General features: G+C 40.5%; 2 protein-coding genes across 6 annotated transcripts; one reads left to right on the forward strand and one right to left on the reverse strand.

Annotated features, from left to right (window-relative positions):
- Positions 1-270: 270 nt before the first annotated feature.
- On the forward strand, positions 271-19225 carry NAIP (NLR family apoptosis inhibitory protein). Of its 3 annotated transcripts, none has more exons than XM_021298476.2 (15): positions 271-407; positions 1967-2546; positions 6009-6108; positions 6593-6674; positions 7565-7616; positions 8106-8225; positions 8763-8862; positions 9164-9239; positions 10376-10433; positions 12573-14693; positions 15316-15483; positions 16408-16569; positions 16687-16773; positions 17425-17589; positions 18568-19225. In XM_021298476.2, exons 2-15 carry the CDS (start codon positions 1967-1969, stop codon positions 18930-18932), a joined length of 4236 nt encoding a protein of 1411 aa, XP_021154151.2. In that variant the 5' UTR covers positions 271-407; the 3' UTR covers positions 18933-19225. The 3 variants fall into 3 exon arrangements, with proteins under 3 accessions (XP_021154151.2, XP_064902313.1, XP_064902314.1); XM_065046241.1 differs by having other exon boundaries at positions 274-407; positions 10379-10433; XM_065046242.1 differs by lacking the exons at positions 271-407; positions 6009-6108; positions 6593-6674 and having other exon boundaries at positions 2174-2546.
- A 646-nt stretch (positions 19226-19871) lies between these two features.
- Positions 19872-25378, reverse strand: LOC102085341 (survival of motor neuron protein-like). Of its 3 annotated transcripts, none has more exons than XM_065046246.1 (9): positions 25272-25378; positions 25127-25198; positions 24918-25043; positions 24426-24626; positions 23889-24032; positions 22798-22869; positions 22154-22264; positions 21163-21248; positions 19872-21082 (listed from the first exon to the last, which is right to left on the reverse strand). In XM_065046246.1, the coding sequence occupies exons 1-8, from the start codon at positions 25308-25310 to the stop codon at positions 21192-21194; spliced, it is 822 nt and encodes a 273-aa protein (XP_064902318.1). In that variant the 5' UTR covers positions 25311-25378; the 3' UTR covers positions 19872-21082; positions 21163-21191. The 3 variants fall into 3 exon arrangements, with proteins under 3 accessions (XP_064902318.1, XP_064902316.1, XP_064902317.1); XM_065046244.1 differs by having other exon boundaries at positions 24453-24626; positions 25272-25376; XM_065046245.1 differs by having other exon boundaries at positions 19872-21248; positions 24453-24626.
- Between the last annotated feature and the right edge of the window lie 156 nt (positions 25379-25534).

The following is a 25534-nucleotide window of genomic DNA, read 5'->3' on the forward strand; positions in this document are numbered from 1 at the left end:
CATTTCTTCGATATATAAAGAATTTCAGCTGTGGCCTTTGTATTTAAAGCAGCATGGAGGAAACGCTTCTTTCACCTGTGCTCTTTGACTGGGATTTGCTGGATCTCAAGCCCCCTTTGTTTGTGGGAAGTGACAGCCTACTCAATTCTCGTTCTGTTTTCTTATTTACTGGATCTGCCACAAGATTAGTCAGTCAGGGAGGTTATGAGCAGGCCTGTGAGAAACTCTTGTACTTCCTGAAGACGTTGCATAATACGGTTTAGATGTAAAGTGTTGGGGGAAGAGACAAAAAGACAAGAACATCCTGTGGTGGGATTGAGGACACAACTGTTGGAAGAAGTTTGAGGCTGAAAGGCACAGAGACTGGAGAGCACACTGCCGTGTGCAGTGAAGGGGATTTCGGAAAGGTCAGTGCCCTTGCTTTCTTTATACTTGCCTTGCAGGAATAAAAGTTACCATCTATATTAATGGTTGTAACTTAACTTCCAAGACTGGAAGAGCCGAAAATAAAATATGAGTAAAAGAAATGTCTGGTTTTAGTTTTGCATAACAACCATAACTCCTGAAGAGCTTACGTGGCATTCTGGTCTTTCTCATGCAATATGAGGAACAGCTTTGAGATTGTGATGTAGTTTATGGATGAAAAAAATGCCATAAAGTACTAACTCTGAAGCATTACTGGATTGTGTACGCTCCCGGTAGAAGCAATCAAGTAGATTAATTTTATTTTAAAAGTCATTAAATTTGAATGAAAATAGTTTCTATATTTAGGAAAAATAAATACAGTGACCATGATGCAATTCATTAAAGTAGTTTTTCAAAATATAATAGAACGTGAAGACTTTTACAACTCTTGTAGCACTTTATTCCCTAGGGATTTGAAATCACTCAAATTGTTGAGGACACATTTTCCTATGAGAGGGGAATGTGATTTTTATAGCCAGTGAAAATGAGTAAAAAAAATGGTTGGAGTTTCTGGCTTTAGAATAATTTTCTTAAGGATAAATTTTTTTGGTGAATGTTGTAAATCTAAAATATCTCAGTTAGTTGAGAAAATGAAGCAAAGCTCTTTAGAGGTGGGGGCAGCAAAATTTTACCATATGGAGCTGAACTATAGACTTGCTGCTTTCTGAACCATTACATAGCAAAATATTTCCTACGGTTGTCTTACTACAGTACTAACAACAACAGAAAGTTATTGCTTCTACTTCATAAGCTATATTTGAGATGACTAATGTGAATACCAATCATTTAACGAAACTACTTTATTGGAGAGAAATATTGACAGTGTGAGTTTGGCAATAAATTTCACTGCCAAGTTAATTTCATTTTGTGATGACGAAATCCCAGTTCCCTTTAAGGAAGGATTATGCAATTGCTCGTAGTCACTACTTCTACTGAAAACAGATGAAATTTTAAAATACTGCAATAAAACAATTGCTGACTTTGATTTTTTTTTCTGTTTCTCACTTCTATTTCCCATCTTCCATTCAGCATTGTATGATTTGCCACCTATTTTTTTTCCTAAATTAAAGAGAAATTAAAAATGTATTAGCAACATTCAGTCACAGAAGAACTGAAATGGCAGAATCATGTTGGTTTACTGAGGCCCTGCTAGGTTTTTAAGGTACCAGATGAAGCCCTTAGGCCGTGTCATCTTGCTCAAATCTGTCCCGTTTATGTCTCTTCTTTCCCTCCATTTTGGCTGTAAAACCTTCAGGACACTTGCTGTTGTCATTATAAGTGCAGTGGTCAATTAGAGTACACCGAAGCCTCAGTTTGACTGGTAAGGTTTAATAACACATTTGTTTATAGCAACTCTATAGTTACCTTATCTCTTCTTGTTAAGGTCAAATAAAATGTTTATAATCTGTAGAAATCATCTTATTAAGGTAAGGGAGGTGATGACTGCATGTTATCTAGAAGATGTGGGTAATTTGATTTGGTAATCTTCCTTTTTTTTCAGATGTCTTATAAGGAGGATCCTACAGTGGAGACAAATGACAATGAAATACGTGAGCTGAATCCTTCTGCATTGCTAGCTTGTTTCCCAAATTCAACCTTTGATTTTCAGAAGTTTGCTGAAGACAAGGAGGCAGAATTCCAAGAACTCCGTAAACAGCTACCGAAGGGTTACAACCCTACCATGAGAAATGAACAAAATAGGTTAAAGTCCTTCTTGTCCTATAAATCTCATGCATCATGGTCTTTGACAGAAATGTCAGCCGCTGGGTTTTATCACACATGTGTTCAATCCAGCGTGCAGTGTTTTTGCTGTGGATTAGTTTTATTTGCCACGAAGGTTCGATGTACCCCATATGAACAGCATAAGAAATTTTCTTCCACTTGTGCATTCATCCTGGGCAAAGAGGTGGGTAATATTTCAAAGTACGACATACGCGTTCAGAAGTTGGCGGAGAACCCAGCAGAGCACAGCGACAGGTACAGCGCGGAGGAGGCGAGGCTGCAGTCCTTCGGTGGATGGCCGTTCTACGCCAAAGGAACAAAGCCTGATTCACTTGCCAGAGCTGGGTTTTTCTTTACAGGTAATTGCACGTGATGCTTGGAGGGATTTCTGGTTTTATTTATGAAACTGTGCAAGTGTGCTTACAATACCTGAATGGGTATAACTTTTTTTTTCCCGCGCCACTCAAAATTGTATCATGTATTATATCCCTTATGAAAGCTTCCTTGCCCAGGCTGAAGAAGATAGGCAACCCAACTGTTCCTCATGTGGAAGGTGTTCCACATTTTTGATCATCCTTGCTGGTGTTCCTTGCACAATTTCTGTTCTAATACAGTATTTTTCTGCTTATTTGTCTGTCACAGATGTCAGATTTAGGAATCTGATGTCTCTCCCTCTCCCCCAAAGGTGGGGACTGCTTTTTAAGTATCAGCATTATGTTTCTCCCACTTTGCTGTGATCTGTTGCATGATTGTTTTGATTTTGGTTCTGCCTTCTGCCATATCCACAGATACCCCTTTCTTCCCCCACCCCTGATTCAGACAATGGGAATCTCCGTGAATTATTCTCCAATGAACACTAATGCAAATATTGCAGACAACATCACTTCAAGTCCTCTGCAATTCCATTGTCCCCTTTTGCAGCCTAATGAGCGGTTGGCTTTGTCAGCTCTCCACCCTGGGTTTTTGTTCCTACTGTCTGGAAGAAGGTTTAGATTCCTTTAGCTTGTTACTCTTGGTGGATTTTTGTTGTGGTGGTTTTTGTTTGCTTGTTTTTGTTTTGGTTTGTTTTTTTTTCCGACCTGCCTGATTTTATTTTCACAATTCATCTGCTAGAGCTTTTGAGTCTTCTGTTTTCTTTACTCAAGAGCTTCAGCTTTTTGAATGGTACCTTCTTAATTCTTGTAACCTGATTTATTTTTCTATCAGTCATACTCCTTTCCCGTAACTTTTCGTAAGTTACATGCTAGTCTTGCACTTCGAGTAAAACGTCTTTCAGAAAACACTCAAATTCTTGTAAGAGAGTTTGGAGGGGGGTTGGTTTTTATTTTGTTTTTTGTTCATTGGTTGGTTTTATTTAGTCAGCCATTTCAGCTTCCTTACCTTTACATAGTTCCTGTTTCTGAAGTTTAATACAGCCTTTGTAGGTTCCCTGTTTCTGTGGGGATGTTGCATCTAAGTAAATTGCAATCATGGTGACACAGTGACACTTCCACTATGAGACTCTGAGCTCATCCCAGTGCATTTCTCAATACCAAGTCACATCATCTTGTAGACTTGCTAACCAGCCACCCCGTGAGACTGTGCCTGATAGCCTCCAAAAGAGCAAGTCATCTACACTTTGCCTCTCAAGGTGGTATCTGTGCCAGTTCACTTGGCAGATAACCAGAGTCACTGAGTGCAATTCTATTTCTTACTCACAGTTCCTCTCTCATTTCTTTGAGCTGAGGCGCAGAATGACCTTACAACCCTTGAGGTTATAAAGAAGGTATGTATTTATTTACAACGCCGGACACACGGGGAATCATTTCACCTAATATGTGTGTAAAATTACAGGAGCTGTGAGCATGGTTAAATGCAGTAAGGTGTTACATATTCATGAAAGTTTTAGGAACGCCTATACATATTCATAACCCGTCCCCGAGAAGGTGGTTCTCACTACAATGAGTTCCAGGAGACCATTTCCAGAGTCTCCACCTCTGATTCCATCTGGTTGCAGCTGCGCAGTGGCCGTGAACCCGGGTCCTCTTTCTCTGTACACGGTCACCTTTGGTCCAGTGTGATGAGTTGGTTAGGACTCAGACTGCTGAGTTGGTTAAAACTGGGGTATCTCCTGTCCTGTGCCCAAGTTTCTGTTATCTAGTTCACCCAAGGATGCATCAAGGATGCACCCAAGGATTATTATTTTTGCAAGGTGTCAGTGAAGTCCTGGTTTTCACACAATAAGTTACACAGAGTTAAGCAAGGCTAGGCAATAGTGATGTGGGTTAAAGGGTTAGCTCTGTAAGTGTCTTTAGTGATGTGGGGCAGGGTTAGTTCCTTAAGTGTCAAGTGTTAGTTTTTAAATGTTAATTAGTTAATTGATAATTCCCTGTATCAGAGTGTTACTGTCATGGAGACACTCCAAAGTCAGTTTTAGGCAGACAGCAAGTTCTAAAACAGCCTTTGTTCTAGCCAGAAAAGTGCAGCCAATAAACAGTCTAGAAACAGGGTTTATACAATTAGTTAGCACTCCAACAACGTAAAATACAGGTTTGGATGTCAGTTGAGGAGATTGTTGGGGTATGATAACATAAGAATAATGAGGATCCACAGCGTGCATGCACACACAATAAATTAAACTGGAGGCCTCTAACTTCAGGGTACCCACAAGAAATAATCACTCTCCTGGGTTAGGCGAGGACTCACTCAAGGATATATCCAGGAAATAACCACTCACCCCAATGAGGAGGTGAGGCGCTCCAATCCCGGGAAGTCTCCTTAGATGGCGTCCCAGTCTAACGGGAGGGCTCCAGTTCACAGACCCGCTGCTCCAAGAAGACCACTCCAAGGGGCACTTCAGCGAGGAGCCCGTTTTAAAGTCTGTTCAGATCTGGCTGTGGGCATTACAACACAGTCCAGAAGCTTCACAGCTACTCTGGGCATCTCCTCTGCTAACGACCCTGTCAATTGACTCAGGGTCCCGCTAAGGACCGTTAATTGACCGAGGGTCCCACCCCTCCTGTCCCATCCGCTGGTGGAGGTGAAGTCACCCTGCTCCAGGGTAGGGGAGGATGTGACTGTCAGCACCTTGGTACCACCCTGGGTGTGTATGTGGGGACAGGCACTGTGGGGCACAAGAGGTGCTAAAGAGCCATCAGCTACCCCGTTGAAGGCTCCGGATCTCAGGGGAATGTGCAGCTGCTGCCGTTATGTACTCAGTTTTGTTGTCCTGGTTGGCTGGCTGGTGATACAGATCAAGAACTGAATTACTCCAATAGAGGCCTGAAGTTCCAGTCTGTAGAAAATATTTTCTCTTCGTTGGTTATTTTGGTTTTGTTCTAAGAAATCATTAAGATCTAATATTCCTTTTCCTTTTAGCACGGTTAACGCAGTTTTCCCTGAATATTTTATATACTGGCATTACAACATTTCACTGACCTTTCATTTGTCACATATATGCTGACTATCAATAAGTTAATTTAGGGACAGGAACTCTAGTTCTCCCATCATATTCCATTGGTTCCTAGAATTATTCTTTTACTTTGCTTTCACAAATTAACTAACTAGCTAGAATGCATTTTTTTTAAAGCAAACAAACAAACAAACAAAAAAAGCTTTTCTATTAAGCCTGTACAACTTATCAGATATTTCTGAAGTTTTATATTGATTGAAAGATCTGCCTTATATTTTCAGTCTTCAGTCTGCATCAAGTTCAGGCTCAGGCTAACCCAACTGAAACTGAATGGAAATCCAAGCAGTTATGTAAACATTTTTAGTTTCAGTTGCTAAGGCTTCCCTTAGCTACAAATTTTGGAATGAGATCTGTAATTCTCCATGTGCAGGCAAGAAAGACGTGGTGCAGTGTTTTGCTTGTGGTGGATGTCTGGGAAACTGGGAAGATGGTGATGATCCTTGGAGAGAACATGCTAAATGGTTTCCTGAGTAAGTTGACTGACGGTCCTACAAATATTTCTATATGTACAAAAAGGTTGATTTGTTTTGATATACCTTTTTTCCTCGGTAATTATGCTGGAAAGCAAACAAAAAATCCTCCGCATTTTTGTCTTCAAGGCTGTTATTTTCAAACAATAGATTTCAGCGGATCTTTATTCTGATAACTGAACAGTACAAGTCTGCCACCCCTAACCTTATAATGATATATATTGGTTTACATACTTTATAGAGATCTCCAATGAGCTTTTCAGTGAGCAAGAACAGGTGATGATTCTCTCACATAGTCACTATGCTGCATGAACAAATGCTGACAGCACCAAAAAAGTTTGCCTTGTTTCATTGTCATCCTGTTGTGGAAAACCCCGAGTATGCACCTCTTAATAACTGAAACACTGCCTCCAGAATTCTAATTGTAATTAATGCTTTGGAATAATGTTTGGGTTTTGGTTGGTTTGTTTGTTTGTTTTAATAGGTGTGAATTCCTTCAAAGTAAGAAATCAAGTGAGGAAATTAAAAAGCACATTGAAACCTACCCTGGATTTGTTGGAGTGGTGGTAATCTTATATTTCAATCTTCCTTTATCATGGAATACATGCCAAGGGAGGACTATCTGGGACATGAAGATAGGCAAAGAAGGCCTTGATTCTGATTTCCACCGTCTTTCTCCTAAAACTAAAATAAATACATACATACATACATACATACATACAGCTGTATAACTGCGTATGTAATTAACACTATGCACTCTAGGTAGAATTTGTTTCACGTAAGTTTATTTTGGTGTGTGCTTCCAAGCTTCCTGCCTAAACCTAAGTAGTCCATTGATGAAAAACAACATGCCCCTAATTGGCATTTGTCCTACTCAAAGGCAGATGGATTAATTAACTCCTCATGGCACCTACATGTATTTCTTGATTATTAGGAAGATTGTAGGTGGGTATTGTAAACTAAGAACTTTTGCTTGGTTGAAGTCAGGTTACGTGAACCCTACCCTGCTAGCTCTTCTTGTACGGATTTATCTTTGTTTGGGGGACTTACTTTTATTGGAAAAAAATACAATATATGTAAGGTCTTTCATTATTAAAACCCCCGTGCCTCAAAAATATATAAAAAAAATGGTAGCTAAACCTGTTAGTTGATGTAAGATGAGAGGACTGCAAGTATTGCTTGGAAAACACCACCTCAGATATCTTAAGAACGTTGGTGCCGTCTGTTTTTCTTTAGACCTGCTACTGTCTGAGGAGACTCATTTCTTCTCATTAATAGCAACCTGTTATTAGCCAATTCTGCTCCAGAAAATTCTCAAACTGAAATAATTTTAAATATCGATACTTAGTACCAGCCCTGTTTATATATTATAATAGTTTCTTTCATTTAGATGAAGAGTGAAATAAGAACAGAATGCATAATAGAAATCAGTACTAATTTAAAATTTTCCATTTAGGGGAGGCATTTCACTGCTTCTTTTGTCAAGGAGAATTTACCTACTGCAACAGGTAAAAAATAAAAGATACTGACCATTACCTGCCATTAGAAACTAATGCCTTCATATTTTTATGTACATTACCATTAACAATGAAAGCTGCCCCAGACTGTTGCTTTTCTGTCCTTGTGAAGCACATTATGTATGTGAAAGATTATTGGTTCTGTATTTCTGAAATTTTTAGCACAAGTGAAAATTTGTTCTCTATAGAAGCCAAGTATAAAATGTGCTGCTTAAGCAGATCTGTCTCTCTTGCATTTGTCTGTGTAAGAGAGGTGAAAAATAAATGAAACGCAAAGGCTTTGAAAGAGAAACAGAGATCTTCATCTGTACTATAAATCAATAATATACATTTATAATTGTCTGAAAGATACGGTTCTGTCATAGTAATTTTGCTTTGCTGTAATACTGAGATATTTGCAATCTAGTTCTGCCCATGCTTTGGAGAATCTGGCACAAGTCTAAAGCTTTCCTAACTAATCAAATATCTTTGGTTGAAAAGGTGATGTCGTCTTGAACATCTTTGAGGATGAAGGAGTTCGGCTGGACTCTTTTAAAACTTGGCCAGCAGAAGCCCCTGTGGAAGCCACTGCTCTTGCTAAAGCTGGGTTTTTCTACACAGGTTTGAACCAAGTTTGTTAGCTTATACACACAGGGCAAGTAAAAGATCCACTTACCACCCTCTCCCAATGCAGGTAGGACAGAAGTTCGAGATAGTCCCAGTACCTAATTAAAGGCTTACTTTAGCTTTCATAAAGAAAGTAATGCAACTGCAAAATCAGAATGGCTTTTTCAAAAGCTAGAGCAAGGGCATTGAAATGGAATGACCCTGTCTGAGGTGAAAGCCGGAGCAAAGAGTCGCAAGGAGGATGTTTTTTAGAAAGGAGAGAGCATTTATCTGGGCATTCGTATATTTGTTTTCATGGTGTTACTAAAAGGACAATAATGGCACATCTCTCAATTCTGTGGCATTTTATTTTACTTCATATAATTTTTATTATTTGTGATTTTAAAACCACGTAATTCCAGTAACAGAGGGAGGCCGTCAAAGTAAACTCATGAAACAACTGCATTGTTGCAGTTTTTATGCTGTTGGCATGTTAGTAAGGAAAAAATATGTACATGACCATTTTTGAGGTGTATAATTTCTTGCTTGCAGGACGAGATGATATAGCACAGTGCTTCAACTGTGCAGGCTGCTTAGGCAAATGGGAAGAAGGTGATGATCCTATGGAAGGACATGCAAAATGGTTCCCTGAGTGAGTGGCAGAGTATCTTCAGACAATTTCCTGCTGTGTGATGAAAGTTGCCATACATTTTTGCTGGGTTTTTTTTAAATACTAATTTAGATCTACATAAAAATCTGTATGTTTCTTGAGTGTACAGGACATTTTGCCTCTGTGAAAATGCTTTTTGAAATTAATGTTTAAATGTGGAAATGCAGTAAAAGTTTCCAAACAAAAGGAATGTTTGTGAAATATATCCATCTTTCTGCCAAATGTAAGCAATTGGAGCAACGCATTGCACTAACTTCTGTGCCTTTTGAAAACACCATTCTAGTTCCAACTGCATGGAAATACTTGGGAAGTCACTGGAAGAGCAACCAGAGAGCCCATCTACATCACGGTCTGCGCAGGTTTGCACTTGTCTGCAGTGTTTGCTGTTAGTGAAGCAGTTCCCGTGCTCTGCAGTTCCAGTCACAGGGAGCCTCTGCGCCTGTGTGCGCAGAACGAGCAGCCAAGGCAGCTTATTGCGGTTCTTCATCCCCACAACCTTTCCAAGGTGCCAGAGGCTGCTGAATGGGGATGGGTATGTGCCCCGTGCCCATGTGGCGCAGCCAGCTCACTGCTGCCTCTGCAAAGTGTTTGTGAGCCCTGCGGCCCAGGTCCCTGGAGTGTTCAAACACGTACCCACAAGGAGAGGCCTCCAGCCTGCGGCATTGACCCAACTTGTGGAGAAAGCATCTCTGCAGGGCAAGTACTGCCAGTCAGCTTCTCAGTAGTCAACAGCGATCATCCTTTGCTGGTGAATTCAGGGTGCCAGGCACGGCCACGGGAACCGCAGGGCTGTCACAGAGGGGTGGGGACAAGGGAAGCCAAGTCCCAATTTGCTAGCTGAGAGGTTTTCTGCAGGACGTGTTATTGTGGGAGGTCTCACAGCTCCTCTCTTGGGTTGGTTTGTTCAGGCACCTCGAGAATACGCACAGCTGAGAAGCACAAAGTGATTATTTGCTTGCTAACTTACGCAAAAGGTAGATGGATGTTACAAGCTCTGAGGCTGAGCATTAGGATGCTCGTTGCCCTGCTCAGGCTAAGGAATGGTCCTGGTGGGCCGGGATGTGGCAGAGTCCCCCCTGCCATCAGCCACCCTGTCTCACCTGACCCCCTCCGCCTGTAGCACTACCTTCCCTGCATCTGCGCCGACTGTCTCACAGCTTTCCCTCGGCAGTCTGTGCCAAGGGTGTGCATCAGCGTCACATCAGTATCACATCAGAGCTGGGCCTCGCGTCCTTGGTAGACAGGCAGCAAACCCTGGCGTGGAAGAAGTTTATGGGGGTGAGAAAGAGAGATAAAGACAGAGGGGCATTAGGGCTGAGGTCCAGCTTCTGGGCAGAGTAAGAGAATTTTGCTCCTCTTGAAAAACATAGAGCTAGCACTGCATCTGTTACAAATTGCCTTTGTAGCTGCTGGTGCTTGCTGGTACCTAAGCAACTTCATCTGAACTAAATAATAAATATTTAAGGGAGTATAACTGGATTTATTTTTGTTCTAGCAGACTGCCTGCAAAGGAAATATTGAAGAGAAAGCTAACCTGCCTTCTGTAGGAGCTGGTAAGTACTGCTCAGCCTCACTTATGACAGTGCTGAATTTACATTTTAGTTTGAGAGGATTGCTAATGGTTTACAGGATTGGGCCCTTATTTAGGCAGATAAGAATTTTATTGGAGGATTTATGAATTGTCCATTTATAGGGACAACAAATAGTAGACAGTATGTCAGTTACTGCTTCCTTTTGTAATCTGTCACTATAAACCGATCTTTTAGCAGGTGAAGGTCACTTGTGTGCAGATGAGCCACGTAAGCAAACTGAATTATCTTGTGACAATACAGTATGTTATTTTTCATTCATGTTTTGGGAAATTGCAAACATATATCAGCTGCATACTATGTATTATACATACATGCTTTTAGATACAGAAGAAACTAAGCTGGGATAACCTTTTGTTATCTTTTGCTTCTGATGCTTCCTCTTTCCAAATGCTATGACCATTTCAAGGTAATGGTTTTGTTGACACGTGTGTGTGTGTATTTCTGAAGGGAAAAGTTAATACACAATGAGTTTGCACTCAGTTTTTGCAGAACAGTACTGATGTGCAAGCATAGCACTGAAAATACAAAAGTAAATTTGCTGTAGTGGTACTGCCCAGACACTTTCTTTAGCAGCCTTTTGTTATTCCAAAAATGGCTATTACTGCCACCCAGAAATGGCAAAATTATTTGCGATATGTCTACCAGATCAAGGCATTTTGTAATGTTTTGAGGCACTAAAACCACATTTTGGAGCTCTGAAGGCACAATAGTAGTTTTAAAGCTCATAGCACTGAAATGCTGGAGAGAACAATAAAAGTCATAGTTGACAGTTTATCAATGAAGATGCTTGTTCATTCTTTATATCCACCAACATGTACATCTCCATTTTACTGAAATGGCTGAGGCTGTTTCTGGTAGGACGTCCTAATTCCTCAGGCTGCAGCTAAGTACACTCTGTCTTGTCTGAAATCCTTCAGAAAAGCAGCTCTCTGGTGAAGAGCAGGAAGAACCGGTGGGCATTTCTGGGGTCCGTTGCTTGGTTCTTGAATATGCAAAGAATAAAATGGTACTGTTTCATTCGAGATAACAGATTTCTGTGGGGGTTTTTGGCAATACATATCTGTATAATTACATTGATGTAAATGTACATGTACCCTATTTCAGCTGTTCAGAAATACCAAAGTACAGCCCTCCCACGTTTGTTTTGGGGTGAATTATATGTCTTGTGGATAAACTGTACCATGGGCACAGACAACAGAGCTGGCTCTATCCACAATCAATGCTCTGTACCAGAACTTAGAAACCCTGGCAAAGCAACAGCTCTAGAGGGCATGGTGTAGACACTGTGTGGCTCTGTAGGAAGCTTTCTGTGGGTCCAGAAAGGATATTTAGGTCAGATTTTAACACCACTTTGTCTTCATTATGCCAACTGAATGTGTCTTAATTTCTGATCTCTCCCTCTGGCACCAATGACAGAACCCAAGGCAATGGCAGGAAGATGTGCGAGGAGAGGTTTCGGTTGGACATTAGGAAAAGATTCTTCACCCAGAGGGTGCTGGAGCACTGGAACAGGCTCCCCAGGGAGGTGTCATGGCCCCAAGCCTGATGGTGTTCAAGAAGACATTAGACAACACCTTTAGACACATGGCATGAATTTTGCAGTTGTCATATGCAGGGACAGAAGTTGGACTCAATGATCCTTGCGGGTGCCTTGCGGGTCTCAGGACATTGTATGATTCTCTCTGAGCCTGCTTGCAAGGCTGGCAGTTCAGTTGCTTATTGGTACAATGCTGCATCTAAGCTAATTACTCTTTCCAGACCATGGAAGGCTAGGGATCATTGCACTGAGATACCAGCATGTCTCTGCACAAAGCTAAGTCAGGTCAAGCAAAGCTGTTTTGCTTGTGTTTATCACTTGATTACTTGCTACACAGAAACTAACCCCACATTAAACCAGATGGGTGCAAATCTAACTAAGTAGGACGAAGCGAAACTGGCAACTTGGTTTATCCAGAAGAAGTGGTACCAGTTTTTTCCCATTATCTACAAAATCTCAGGTTCTTATTAGCCCAGATTAATGCATATCTGACTATATTTTACTTTTGTGTATAGAATCAGCTGTTCACTAGGTTTTATTATCTAATGTCATCCTTTTTGCAGATATGACACTTTCTGAAAGCCAGCATCTTCAAGAAGCAAGGAACTTGACCGAACAACTTAAAGAGGCTTACAATGATAAGAGTTTCAGAAAATTGTTTTCCTTTGGGAACTCAAACCATTTGGCCATTGACTTGAAAATACTGTATGGGGACCTATCAGTTGTCTCAAAGGATATTAATGATCAACCAATACAGCAACTCTTTCTTCATGATATCCTTGTGAACCTTAACTCCACCACTGTGCTGGAAGGTGAAACAGGAAGTGGAAAAACAGCTTTGCTCAGGAAAATAGCTCTTCTTTGGGCCTCAGGCTGCTGCCCCATTCTGAGCAGGTTTAAGTTTGTATTTTATCTCTCCCTGACTTATGCAAGATCAGATCAGAGCATGGCTGAGATTATATGCAATCAACCAGTAGGATTTGTGGGACCATTAACAGAAACAACTCTAAGAGATGTAATTCAGCCACTGAAAAACCAGGTCTTATTTCTTTTGGATGACTATAGTGAGATTAATTCAGTGCCTCAAGTTGTAGAAGAACTTATACAAAGGAACCACCTCTACCAGCATTGTTTGGTTGTTGCTGCCCGTACTAACAGGACGAGAGAAATTCGCAAGTATGCAAGCACGACTTTAAGCATTGCAGAGTTCCCTTTGTCCAGCATTCTGTATGTACTCAAGAAATTGTTCTCCTACAATATTGGCCTTGTGGAGCACCTTATCTTTCAGATGGAGATTAAAAAGTCTATGCAGACCATTCTAAAGACACCACTTTTTATGGTGTCTCTCGCTGCTTATTGGGTGCAGCACCCAAAGGGTAACCTAATCAGTGATAAGGCTATTTTTAAAGCCTATCTGCTCTATCACTTACTAAAACACAATGAAGAACGGGAACATATACTGGCTATGTTTTCGTCATGTGGTGAGCTTGCCATAACTGGTCTTTTTAAGTCATCCTTTGACTTCACTGAATATGATCTGTCTGAAGCAGGAGTTGATGGAGATGAAGCTGTTAGGCTGGGTTTACTGAGCAAATTTACTGCCCAAAGGCTTCATCCAATTTATAAATTCTTTCACCCCTTATTCCAGGAGTTTCTTGCAGGGAGAAGACTGAGCGAGCTCCTGGTTTCTGATGAAAAAGAAAAACTGGACCGAGGGCTGCAGTACTTGCAGCAAGTCAACACATTTAGAAAAGTTGCTGGGCGCTATAATTTCTTATTGGATTACACCTGCAGCTTTTCTTCCAAAGCAGTACCCCAAGTTATATCCCATTTATTTAAACTGACTGACTGCAAGGCGTCATTGGAAAGCCAGTCAGAAAATTATGAACATCTTCAGCACCATGCAGACCTTCTAGAGAGAATGCTTTTCGTTGACCATATAAGTTTTCTTGATCCAAAACTGCTTCTTTCAGTTTTCATTCAGCATGTACTGGACTTCGCTATTTCTGTAGTTTATGGGAGTAATACCGTCTCCGTGTGTGCCCCAATCATTTTTCAGTTTCTAAGAGGCAAAGATATTTCATTAACTTCATTTTCACCACTCAAAGAATGTGAGTTGAGATTTTTCCGAGATTACCCGGAATCACTATCTCTGCCTAGTAGTTTTCAGGTTTCAGTACGAGGAATTGACCACAAACAAGAATTTATGATGTCTGAAATAGGTGCTTGCTACTCTTCACTGGGGAGGCCAATACTTGACAGGGATTATGCTCCTGCCTTTCCATGTTTTAATGACGTGGCACAAAAACAGAAAGAAGGAGAAGAAGAAATTCATAGATTCCTTTCACTGAGGCAAAGACATCTACCAGACTCCACCGTGCGTCCCTTCCTACTCACAACAAGGAAGATGCCACTTTTAAAATGCACGTTCAGCCACATTAGTTCCTTTCAGGAAGCTGACCTCAGAAATTTGATGACACTGTTTTCTGTTGCGGATTGTATTGAACTTGAGCTGAATAACAGTCCTGGATTCATAGAAGTTATACGACCTGCTATTGAACAGTACAAGGAACTTTTTAAAAAATGTAGCCTACATCATCTTAACTTGAGCATAATAGAGCAAGAATTACTTCTCTCAATGCCTTTTGTGGAATGTCTTGAGATAAATGAAAAAGAAATACCAGGTACAGCACAGTGGGTTTTGTCAGAATGTCAGAATTATTCTCTAGGGTTTTGTTTTCTTCCTCTCCCCTTGGTGCCTGACAACTGAACAGCTCCATACCCATGAATAATAAAGCTGTCTTCTACCATGCACATTTCAGGGGATAGGCAGCCATTACACATTAACAGATTTCCCTCCTGGCCCTTAATTTCAGTCTATGGCAGTATTTTATCTAAGAGGGGTACGTCAGCACAGCGGCATAACTGCACTTCAGCAGAGGGCCATGCAGTATGGAGGACAAGCTAGCAGGCACCGAGGGATGTGCCTTTTTCTGCTTGGAGCAATCTGAGTGGGTCCGTGCTGAGCTGCAAAATAGAAGAATATTGAGCAGTACAGATGTATTTATGGGATCCCACCAGGTGTGTGCTCAGGCTGCAAGCAGCAGAAGCCTCAGTGAAAGATGGGTTGGCAGGAAGGGCAATGGTACAAGAAGGGCAGGAAGCAGCATTCAAAAGAAGGGAAGCCAAAGATATTAGGATGTGAGGTAGTGCAGTTCAGCTAGAAAAACCCTGGCAAATAAGTCAGAAGAGAGACTAAGCAGATCAACCCAGATTAATTTGTACGTTTGTCTGGATTCATCACAGAACTGCTTTTTTCAAATTTGGACAAATTCATCTGTCTGGAGGAACTGTCAGTGAGTCAATGTAAGAACGGCAATGTATTTGATAGAGTACCTGATGGCTTCAAAAACCTCCGTAACGTGAAGAAATTGTTGATGAGTAGAATGAAGTTTGAAAACGACTCTAGGCTGGGTAAGGTGCACTTTAAAATTGTAGGTACTCTTTCCACTTTCAATTTTTAATACTGAGTAGCAGTTTTAATTTCTTCTTTAACAGGCATGTAGCATCTCTGAGTTGTCTTCCCATTGCTTCTGCTCTACAGCTCCTACACTGAGTTTGCCACCCAAACATGAAAGAGAAGCTGAACCTTTCAGAGCTGTAACTTTACTGACCTCCATAAGTTAGTATGGAGGAACGAGCTTTTTGTTTTCCCAGAGTGAGTATTTTCCATCTCACCACTCTCAGCCTGCTGGGAGGAAGAAGAAAGGGAGGACAATCGGCAGCTGAGTCCGGATCATGTGCATAGTTGCTCTGACAGGTCAATGAGCGGGTTGTGACTTCTGTTTTAGATGCCTTATTCTAGGAAGAAGCTTACTTCTCAGTCCAGGGACCCTAGATAACCAATCTTTCGTATGTTATGATGATTACCCAGCTCTTTTTCAATATAAACATACAGTACAAACCAACAACATTCAATATACTGTACCTTCAATATCTGGCCATTGGACAGGGTTTTACAATGTGCCTAAAACTGGTAACTTCAGGGGGAAGGTGTTATAAGAGTTTCAGCCCTATTAAATGTTGAAAAATTACAGAATTTTTCAGATGTGAAGGAAATTAATCTATAGCAGAACTTTCTTGCATTTCAAGGCCAGAATGATCCTTCATTATTCTAGTTCTAAAATAAAACACAAACCATCTGATTTTAACATTTAAACAGAGGAATCAAGCTGCTGCTCCCATTCATGTTTTTATCTGTCTCAATTGCTTTTGTTGTACTAGAAGATGGTTCCCTCCACAATGCAGCTCACAGGTGGAACTGGGAGAAACTTGTTGATTTTTGACCTTTGCTCGCTGTACAATGAACCTCCAGTGTTGCAACACTTTGTTTTGTAGTTGAATGTATTAAGAACTTCGAAGACCTCTCTGTTTTTCACTTGGACTGTTCAAGTTACTTAAATCCTGAACCCCTTCTGGAAGCAATTTCTTCATGCAAGAAATTAATAGAACTCAAGCTAACTGGCTCATTTTTGGGAGATCGAGACTTGCTTTCCTTAGGTAGGATTTTTTTTTTAATACATAAAACTTAGTTTTTAAAACTTAATAATTGAGAGAAACTGCTAATTTTAAATTCCAAGAATGACAATGTACACTTTTTTTTTCCTTTCCTCCTAGCTGCTGCTCTGCCCAATTTTGTCTCTCTCAGAGTGCTGGATCTTGCAAGCCAACGTTTTGAAGACAAGGAAGCTTGTGAAATCTTTGGTTTGTACATATCTTTCAGCTGATCTCATTTGTTGTATTTGACAGAACTATTCTGCTTCAGGTTCTTTTGGAGGCCTTAAGAAATAACTTGAACAGCTTAAACGCCATCTGAGATACATAGAGTATCTAGAACTAGAATGTTAGATCAGGTCTCACAAAGCAGTTTGTGACGAAGGACACGCGTTCATGTCCTGAGAGGGGCGAGGTGGCTGGCTGTGCTCAACAATGAAATCAGAGGTGTTCAGCACCTCTGAAAGACAAGTCGGTTCTCCCACAAAAGCCATGTCTATAGGGAACAGGGAAAGGTTGAAATGGTTTGCATTTGTGGAAGAGGGAATTACTGTAATTTCTTTTTATTTCCTGGGGGTGTCTTGAGTTTGGCAACATGGAAGATTCCTTTTATCTCTAGAGAACACATGGGACCTCTTACACCCTTTCTGCCCTTCCTGTTGATGACATTCTCAAGCTACTGAGGTACAGAGGGAAATGACCTTTACAACAACAGCAGGAGCCAGCCTGAGGAAAGGAAGCTGATAGTAACCTATTGCCCAGAATATCTTTTTTTCCTCTGCTGGTGTCACACATTGTCATGACAAGATTTAGGAAATATATACTTGTTTAATCTTAAAAGTCATCTTCTTGTCTCTGCAGCATACAATTTGGGTGTTCTTCTTAACCTGGAGGAACTCATCATTCCTGCAGGGAAGGGAATCACATCTGCAGCCAAACTGATTGTTCAGCAGTGTCTACACCTACTGCACCTCAGGTGCTTCTCATTTGCCCTACATATGGATGATGACAGTCTGTTAGAAATAGGTGAGTTTAAAGGAGAGAACTTAAAACATGAAATAACATTCCTGAATAGAGAAGATACTGCTTCAGAATAATCTGTTTGTATACAATTGCAAATTGTCATTTCTAATGTCTATAATTTATTCCTGTTTGTTCTATGCATGGCCAAAAATATTTCTTGCTCATCAACATAAACTCAGACTGCTTATACACTAGACGTTGCTGAAACCTCTTTTGAAATGCCTCCTCAATTTCCATTGTTTTCTGCAAAGCAATGTAAATTACAAGACAAATTATCAGTGGGAAAAAAGACTGACTTACTCAAAATAGAGCTTTGCAACTTTGTTGCTAATTATATTAGCTTATATGCCATAGCTGTTAAAACAGTGTATTACCAAAATATTTATTGAATTTAAGACTAATTTAGTATTGGCTTAAAACTATAGTCTCAGATATAGGCTAGGGAAAATATCTTATTTTGTAAGCAAATGCTGTGTGTCAAAGCATCTTCTTTATTTTTGACATACATTTTAGTATGGCTAGTGACTTGATGACAATAGTCGCATCTTGCAGATAGGCTGACCCTAAGGCAGGACTGAAGCACGTACGTTAACACGATGGGACACAGGCATAGAAGAGATTGTTGAACTCAGTATCTTGGATTTATTCAAAGCTGGTCTGGTGTTTGACCTCAAGTGGTTGCATAAGCTGCTGTATTTGCTTTGTTCTCTAAGAGCGCTATTCAAACATTCATAAACACACTGGTATCTTATTTTACTGGGCACTAATGTGCCCGGTAAAATATTGTCTATTTTATCAGTCTCCCCACTCTGAGGTATTAAAATACCTAAATGTGTGGAGTTCAAAGTTCTGCTTTTCTCAACCTAATAGCAAAACTTTTGTTAAAATGTACAATGCCTCAGCTTCACTGTATTTTCATTCACGTTTCATATGGGTTTGGAGCATCTTTAAATCCTTACTGATGTCTGTTTATTTCTACAGCAAAGGTCGCAAACTGTGGCGGTTTCCAGAAGCTTGAAAACCTCTCATTGTCAGTAAATCACAGTGTCACAGAAACTGGTTGGAGAAACTTCTTCAAAACACTTAATAACATGCCGGCTTTAAAAAAGCTGGACATTAGCCGTTTGTTCACACATCAGATCAAAGCCAGTGCACCAACGGTGACAGCGTTTGTCCAGTGTGTTTCTCGGTTGCCTGGTCTTGTGACAATACAAATGCTAGGCTGGCTCCTTGATGCAGAGGACCTTCAAATGTTTGATATCATGAAGGAGCAGCACCCCCAATCTAGGAGTTTAAAATTATCTTGGCAATGGATCTTGCCCGTTTCACCAATTTTTCAAGACTAGGGAAGTTTGAAAGTGTTAGGGTTTGGGTTTCTCTTCTTTCTTGTATTATGAATTATATACCTGCATTGCAAATAAAGGTATAAAGATTTTTACCAGGATCAGACACGGCAGTCTCTTCTACAGCAGGGTTAGGTTAATGTAAAAGGATCAAGAAACAGAAGATAGGATTAACATAACTCTAAAAACCTGGCTTGCTTTGCAAATATGGTTATAGATTGTACCTAAGTGATACCATCCAAAGAAGAATGTAAAATTTTGCTTAAAGCCTACTTTAAATAAATTATTTCTATTCAGTTGTTTTGCTTGCAATTAAATTAATTACATGAATCATTTATGAAATAAAAATCATAAAACCCTTAACAGTCAGGATGCATAAATATAATATTGAATGTTAGATCTTATTAGTGTTAAAAACTGATAAAGGCCCCTTTTAGTAACATAATGCCAGTTCCTAACTCAGGGCTAGTTGCTTGAGGCAGATGGCAGTCGCACCTTTTTATCAATGAACAGTTGCTGAACAGCTCTTTAGGAGGTGTGTGCATCACTGCAAGCAGACTTGCTTCAGCTAGACAGTTATGAAAAAGCCTTCAAAGTGGCTTAGGGAAGTTAAGATTATGTCTTTCTCTTTTTGCTCAGTTATTTTCAGGAAAACTGCTTTTCTGACACCTGACCGCAGTGGAAAAACAAACTGAATGCAGCAAAGACTAGTTTCCCTGAAAAGAAAACCATGGCATTAAATGAATTATTGTCTAATTTTGTGGCTGCAGCCTCGATTCCACAAGAGTTAGTCTGCTTTTTCTAATTTGCTTTTAGTAATTGTACTCAGAAACCAAGGCCACACAGCAAAACTGTCTGGTGTATTTCAGCCATTCTTCCAGGAGGGAGACTTCTACAAAACCTAAAAACAAATACCACTCCAAAACAAACCACAGCCCTCAATTCAAAGTTTGAAAAGTAGAGCTTTATTAACAAGCATTTGAAATAAAAAATGAGGCTTTCTGAATCCAGCAGTCATACTCAAGATTTTAATCAGACCCCTAAGATATCTCTTAACACAATGGTATATTGTTTTCCAGGCCATTGTCACCAGTGGCCACTCTAACATACGTTACTGCCACAGCTGTCTCCTAGAAAAAAAATACCATAATTGCTAGTTCTGGTGTTGTCATTCAAATAAAAAGTCTGAGGAATACTAGAGGTGTTGAAGTAAGAGATAAAGGAAATCTTATCATGTGGGGTTAAAAGACTTAGATGTAATAAGTGGTAAAAAGATTTAGTACAAATTCAGGGAAATAAAAAATATTTTATTGCTGCAGTAGGCTTTCTAGATACATTTGACTAGAGGTCTTTAAGAAATAGTTCATTTTAATGCACGTATAACTACCAGTCTCAAGTTGTTTATTTGTTATTAGGGACAGATCAATGTTAAGAAACTGTAAAGCTTAATTGTTGCAATAAAATTCTAATCTTCACTGTCAACCATCAGTGCATAAGTGATACACACCTCTCAGTGGAAAAGATTTGTACCTGACTTCAAAAAAGAAGCAAAAATTAGTATACAAGAAGGTTTTGCTTTTAAATGAACAAGAATTATTCAACTGCACAAAAATTACATGTCACAAAAAATCAAAATAACAAATCCCCAAGAGAATATAGTTTTGTTCCATAAGGAACTGAACAATATATTCAAGAATTCTAAACAAAGGATTTAAAATAAAAGCACAAGCACTGAAGTAATGAGAACGGAATTGCTCAGCAGGATCAAACTGAAATGTTGATCTTGTCCTAAAAATGTTTAGCTATACATCCTGCTACCCCACCTGCACAAAGCAGCATTTGCTTCTGAAGATGCATAAACAGATGCAAAAACTGCATTTCACTTAACAACGCTTTCTTTTCAAAATAGCCCAATAAACTAACAAAGTAACTCTTAATTCAGATAAGCTGCACTGTTAATCCCCATGTAGAGAGATGCTGTAGTTAAACCCCTCCATCAAAGCAACAAAACAGTTTATTTCACTACAGCCAAGAAAATACTATTCCACGGCTGCTACGCAAAGGAGGGACTAATACTGGCAGAAGTGGTCTTTGTGGAGCGGATGGAAGTCCCGAAGCTCAGTTTTTTCATACAATTCCAAACTTGTTGAGAGCTTGAAAAATGAACAGTGGTTTCAAAAAAATGTGCCAAGCAACACTGTATCTTCATTTAGCACAAACTTACAATACTTACAATCCTTCAAAACAATGACGGATGTTCAGTTATTTTGCATGCATTTCTCTCTCCAGTGCTGCTTCCATTCGACTTTGTTTTAAACCCTATGGGATATAATTTAGTAAAGTATTGTCTTCACTGACATGGAAATAAAAAGCTTTATTCATAGAACAAAAACATTTTAGAACTTTTTTTTTTTAGTCCTTTACAAATCAATAATAGCTTTTAACTCTTTGGGGAAATCAGAATATGTGGTTTAAATAGGATAAAAGTCAAACTACCTGTCTTCTTTTTAATCAGTGTCTCTGCAGAATAATTTCAAATTTATTTTTCTTGTTCAATTAAGAGTAAAATAAAACAATCCATAATTATAATCTGAAGCAAGGAATCCTGAAACTAGTATTCTGAAGATAAAAAAAATCCCCTCTTTCCAGCTTCCCTGATGCAAAGAGTATAATTTGTCCTGTAATTTTCTTTCTTCATAAATGTACAAAGGAAAATAGAAATCAATACTCCACGTCACAGATTTTTCACAACTATGCTGACAGCTCCTGCTGGACCTTCACCATCACCTCAAACAACTACTGATGAATCATCTCTGCAAAAATGCCAAATCTGATCCTAAATGTGATACTACCACTCATACACAAAGAAAATATATAGAAGACTACTGAACAACAAACGTGTTCAGACTTACTCCACCTGCCCACAAAAACAGAACTGGTTGTTTCAGAATGGCTGTAAAACACTGGCTGTAAAAGTACCTAATGGGACCCCTCCAATGGAACCAGGAATTAAACCAGCATTGACTATATGGATATGACTCCTCACATGACTCCTATTCAAGGATAAGAATACTTAGACAAAACAAAATACTCTTAGATTTAGCTATCATAGACTAGAATGAGATCCAAAAAGCAGTTCCCCCTGCCCAACTTCTTGCTGAAAACAGCAGCAGCAACACAAAAGTAAAATTACAAAGACATTTCAAGAGAAAAGTGTCACGTACCAGGTAATACCCAGTGTGATAACCACTCATGTACCAGGCTATCAACATACTCCCCAGCGCTTCATCGTCCTCTGGAGAGTCTGGCCTCATGGGTGGTGGAGGGGGAATCAACTACGAAATCACAAAGGAAATGTCTGTGTTTCAATAGCCTGTATCCCAGGTTAGACAACAACCAATTTACAAGACTGAAATATAAAACTGAAAAATAGGAACATGTCCTCAATGCCTTCTGTGAAAAGGAGCCAAATGTGATTATACTTTCTGAAAATAGCGGTTTCCAAAGTCTGTGGGAAACACAATTCCTGTAGCTTGGCTACACACAAAAAGTTTATTAGGGGAAAATATTTATCTGCATCAGTGAAGTGCTGTTAATCAAATGAAAGGTGCAGTTTCTTACAATAATTTTCCTCTTGGTATTCTTTCCAACAGCTTTACTGTCACAAAAATGAGTGCAGAACAGACCTTGTGCATTAGATTACTGCAATATTAGTAACTGAATGTGTGAGCAAACACATGGAAAACATAGACACTAATAACACAGCAACGTGTTCTAAAAACACAAGCAGTAAACACATTCAGTCAGAAAACTTTAGATCCCCAATACTCATCTCTGATACCTTCTTCCTCATTCTCCCATCACTTACCGGCGGTCCTGCTGGGAAGGGTGGGGGCCAGCAGGACAAAAATGATGGAGGTGCCCTGAATTTTGATCCAGGCTACAACAAAAAAATTGAATGGTGCAAATAAAAAAAGAAATTTCAGGCATTAGGATTTTTTTTAATAGATTTGAAGCAATTAAAAAAACCTTAAACTAAAGACAACACATCCTAGCAATTTAATGAAATTGGAGTAGCAACACATAATAGCTATTTCTGTGGGGAGTTCCATGACTGGAAAAGTAAAGGTTACATTAACCATGTCACTGATGTAAACAGTGCAGAAACAGGGTTCTAGTTAATACAACCATTTAATAAAGTTTTTTCTAAATAGAAGTCAGTGGTTGCATTCTCACAGTAAGAAACGTATCTAGTATTGCCCACAGGCAATGGATAATTTCTCTGCTATGTGGCTGGGAGCACATGCTGCCTAAATTCCATTACGCTTGTGACTGTCTTTAAAATGAGCTTAGATACAAACCTATTGATACGAAGCAAAAAAGACAAACAAAAATCTTTAAAGCATCTTGCACTAACAGCAATATTTAGAAAACACAATGCTGTGTTAAACTGCACTATTATTTAGACTCCTACACAACAGGAAAACTGAAGAGCATATCAGCACCCCAGCCCTCATAATTCAATAGGGAAGCTACAGCTCAGAGCTTATACGATATTTGGACATCACTTTTGCTGCCTTCAGTGTCCCATGTAGTGAAACATTATCAATTGACTAGAAAAAGTGCAATCTTAAAACATCATCAGTGCCATCATTAACAGCCTTATCACAGTCCAGGAACAACATCCCCCTTTTAAGTTACAAGGCAATTGCAAAGCAAGTGCTGGGTAGGGTGGAGGCTTTCTTCACTACACAGCAGCACTGCAGAAGGGCTACACTGTGGCCACATTATTTTAAAATAACATAACATCAGGTTTTAAAATGCATATCTGCAAATCCACTCTCAAAATGTTATTTGGTTTCTAGACAATGAGGAATATGTTCCTATTGTCTTAAAAATTTATAATAATACCAGGCTTACCAGTGGTATATAAATTATTTCAGATAAGGCTGACCTTACCCTTCCCAGGCCTGGGGCTGCTGGTGGTGTGGGAAAATGGGCGTTTTGAGGGGAGAATCTTGTTTTCGTGTAATTGGTTTTGTTTCGAGGTGACTGGGAAGATTTTTCACTTTCATCTGTTGAATATGGAGTCTCATTTTCATTCTAGAAGATCAAAACATTTTTACAAGATGCACTAAACACAAGTTCCCAGCAAGCAGTTTTTTGTGAAAGAGCTCAGAAAGCACCATCCACATCCTTCCCACTCTCCAGCCCTCCCAGTTCTACTCTGGAAAGAACTTATAGCCTCATAATCCTATCTGCTCACCATTTTAGCTATGTTATCTTTCATTTGTGAATTTCTTATTGTCCCCTCCCTTTCTTCCATGGTGTGTTCAACAAGCAAGGGGACACTTTCACTCCCTCCATCAGCTTGTGTCCGTTCACAATGGAATCAGGTATCGATTCTCACTCTGAACACCACATTGGTATCAGAAACACAAAAAAAGTTGATTCTCCCACTTTCACTTTTAAGAAAAATGAAAAAGCATCCCTCACCTCCCCAGAATTTCCCATCCCATTTACTGTTTCATCACTGGCTGGAGGTAGTAGATCAGACAGGTTCTGCTCCTCCTGATTTCCGTATCCTGTGTAAGTAACAACACACGTGCCTCTTTTCTGGTTGATGGAGGCAATAGTTGCTTGGTACACATTACCATCCTCAGACCAAACAGCACTGCAGCTGTCACCAACTTTCCACTGTGACAGAAACATGAGAGACAAGTAAATACCTACACCAATGATCAAGGAGAAACACACCTTTTTCTAAACCACTGTTTGTGCCAACCAAGAGAAACACAACTCCCACCCAGAAAGGTTTCCCTCTGTATTTAATGAAGTTGCTCAACGTAATCTATAAATAAGGTTTAAAATATTACCACCGCCCATCCCAGAATATTACTCCCAAGTCAATGAAAATGCTGCTTCTGAGCGCCACAGAGAAGTACAACACGCAGCACGAGCATCACCAGCAACTACAGTCGAGGTGACCTGTTTCAAAGGCGCTGTGTTGCTCTTCCTTCTGTTTCTGTTCTTCTTGTTATTTTTTCTCTTCATTCCCAGGCGCTGCTCCGGTTTGTCCGAAGGCTCCGAACACTCTCCGTTCTTTAAAGCATTCTTCGGGAGAAAAAGGACGAAACAATGAAAGGAGGCCCAGCGGCCTCAGCCAGGCCCAGCTCCGTCTGGGCCGCCCCCAGTACCTTGAAGGAGGCCACCGCCTTGTCGTACGCCTTGATCAGCGCCGTGTCGTCCCACACGTCCGAGTCGTCGCTCTGCGGAGGCCACAGACCGCGTTACCGCCGCTCCACAGCCCCGCTCCCGCCTCCCGGCCCGCCCGGCGCCCACCTGCCCGGTGCCCCTTCGGAACAGCACCCCGTCCGCCATGCCGCTCCGCCGCCGCGCGGCCGCCTGCTGCGCACGCGCAGAATCGTCACTTCCGGCGCGCCGCAGCGAGCCGTGGCGGCGGGAGCGGCGGGAGCGGCGGGAGCGGCGGGAGCGGCGGGAGCGGCGGGAGCGGCGGGAGCGGCGGGAGCGGCGGGAGCGGCGGGAGCGCCGCGGCGTTCGGCCCGGGCGCCGCGCTCGGGTTGCGGGACGGGAGCGGCGCCCCG

This window comes from Columba livia, chromosome Z, assembly GCF_036013475.1.
Source record: "Columba livia isolate bColLiv1 breed racing homer chromosome Z, bColLiv1.pat.W.v2, whole genome shotgun sequence".
Taxonomy (NCBI): Eukaryota; Metazoa; Chordata; class Aves; order Columbiformes; family Columbidae; genus Columba; species Columba livia.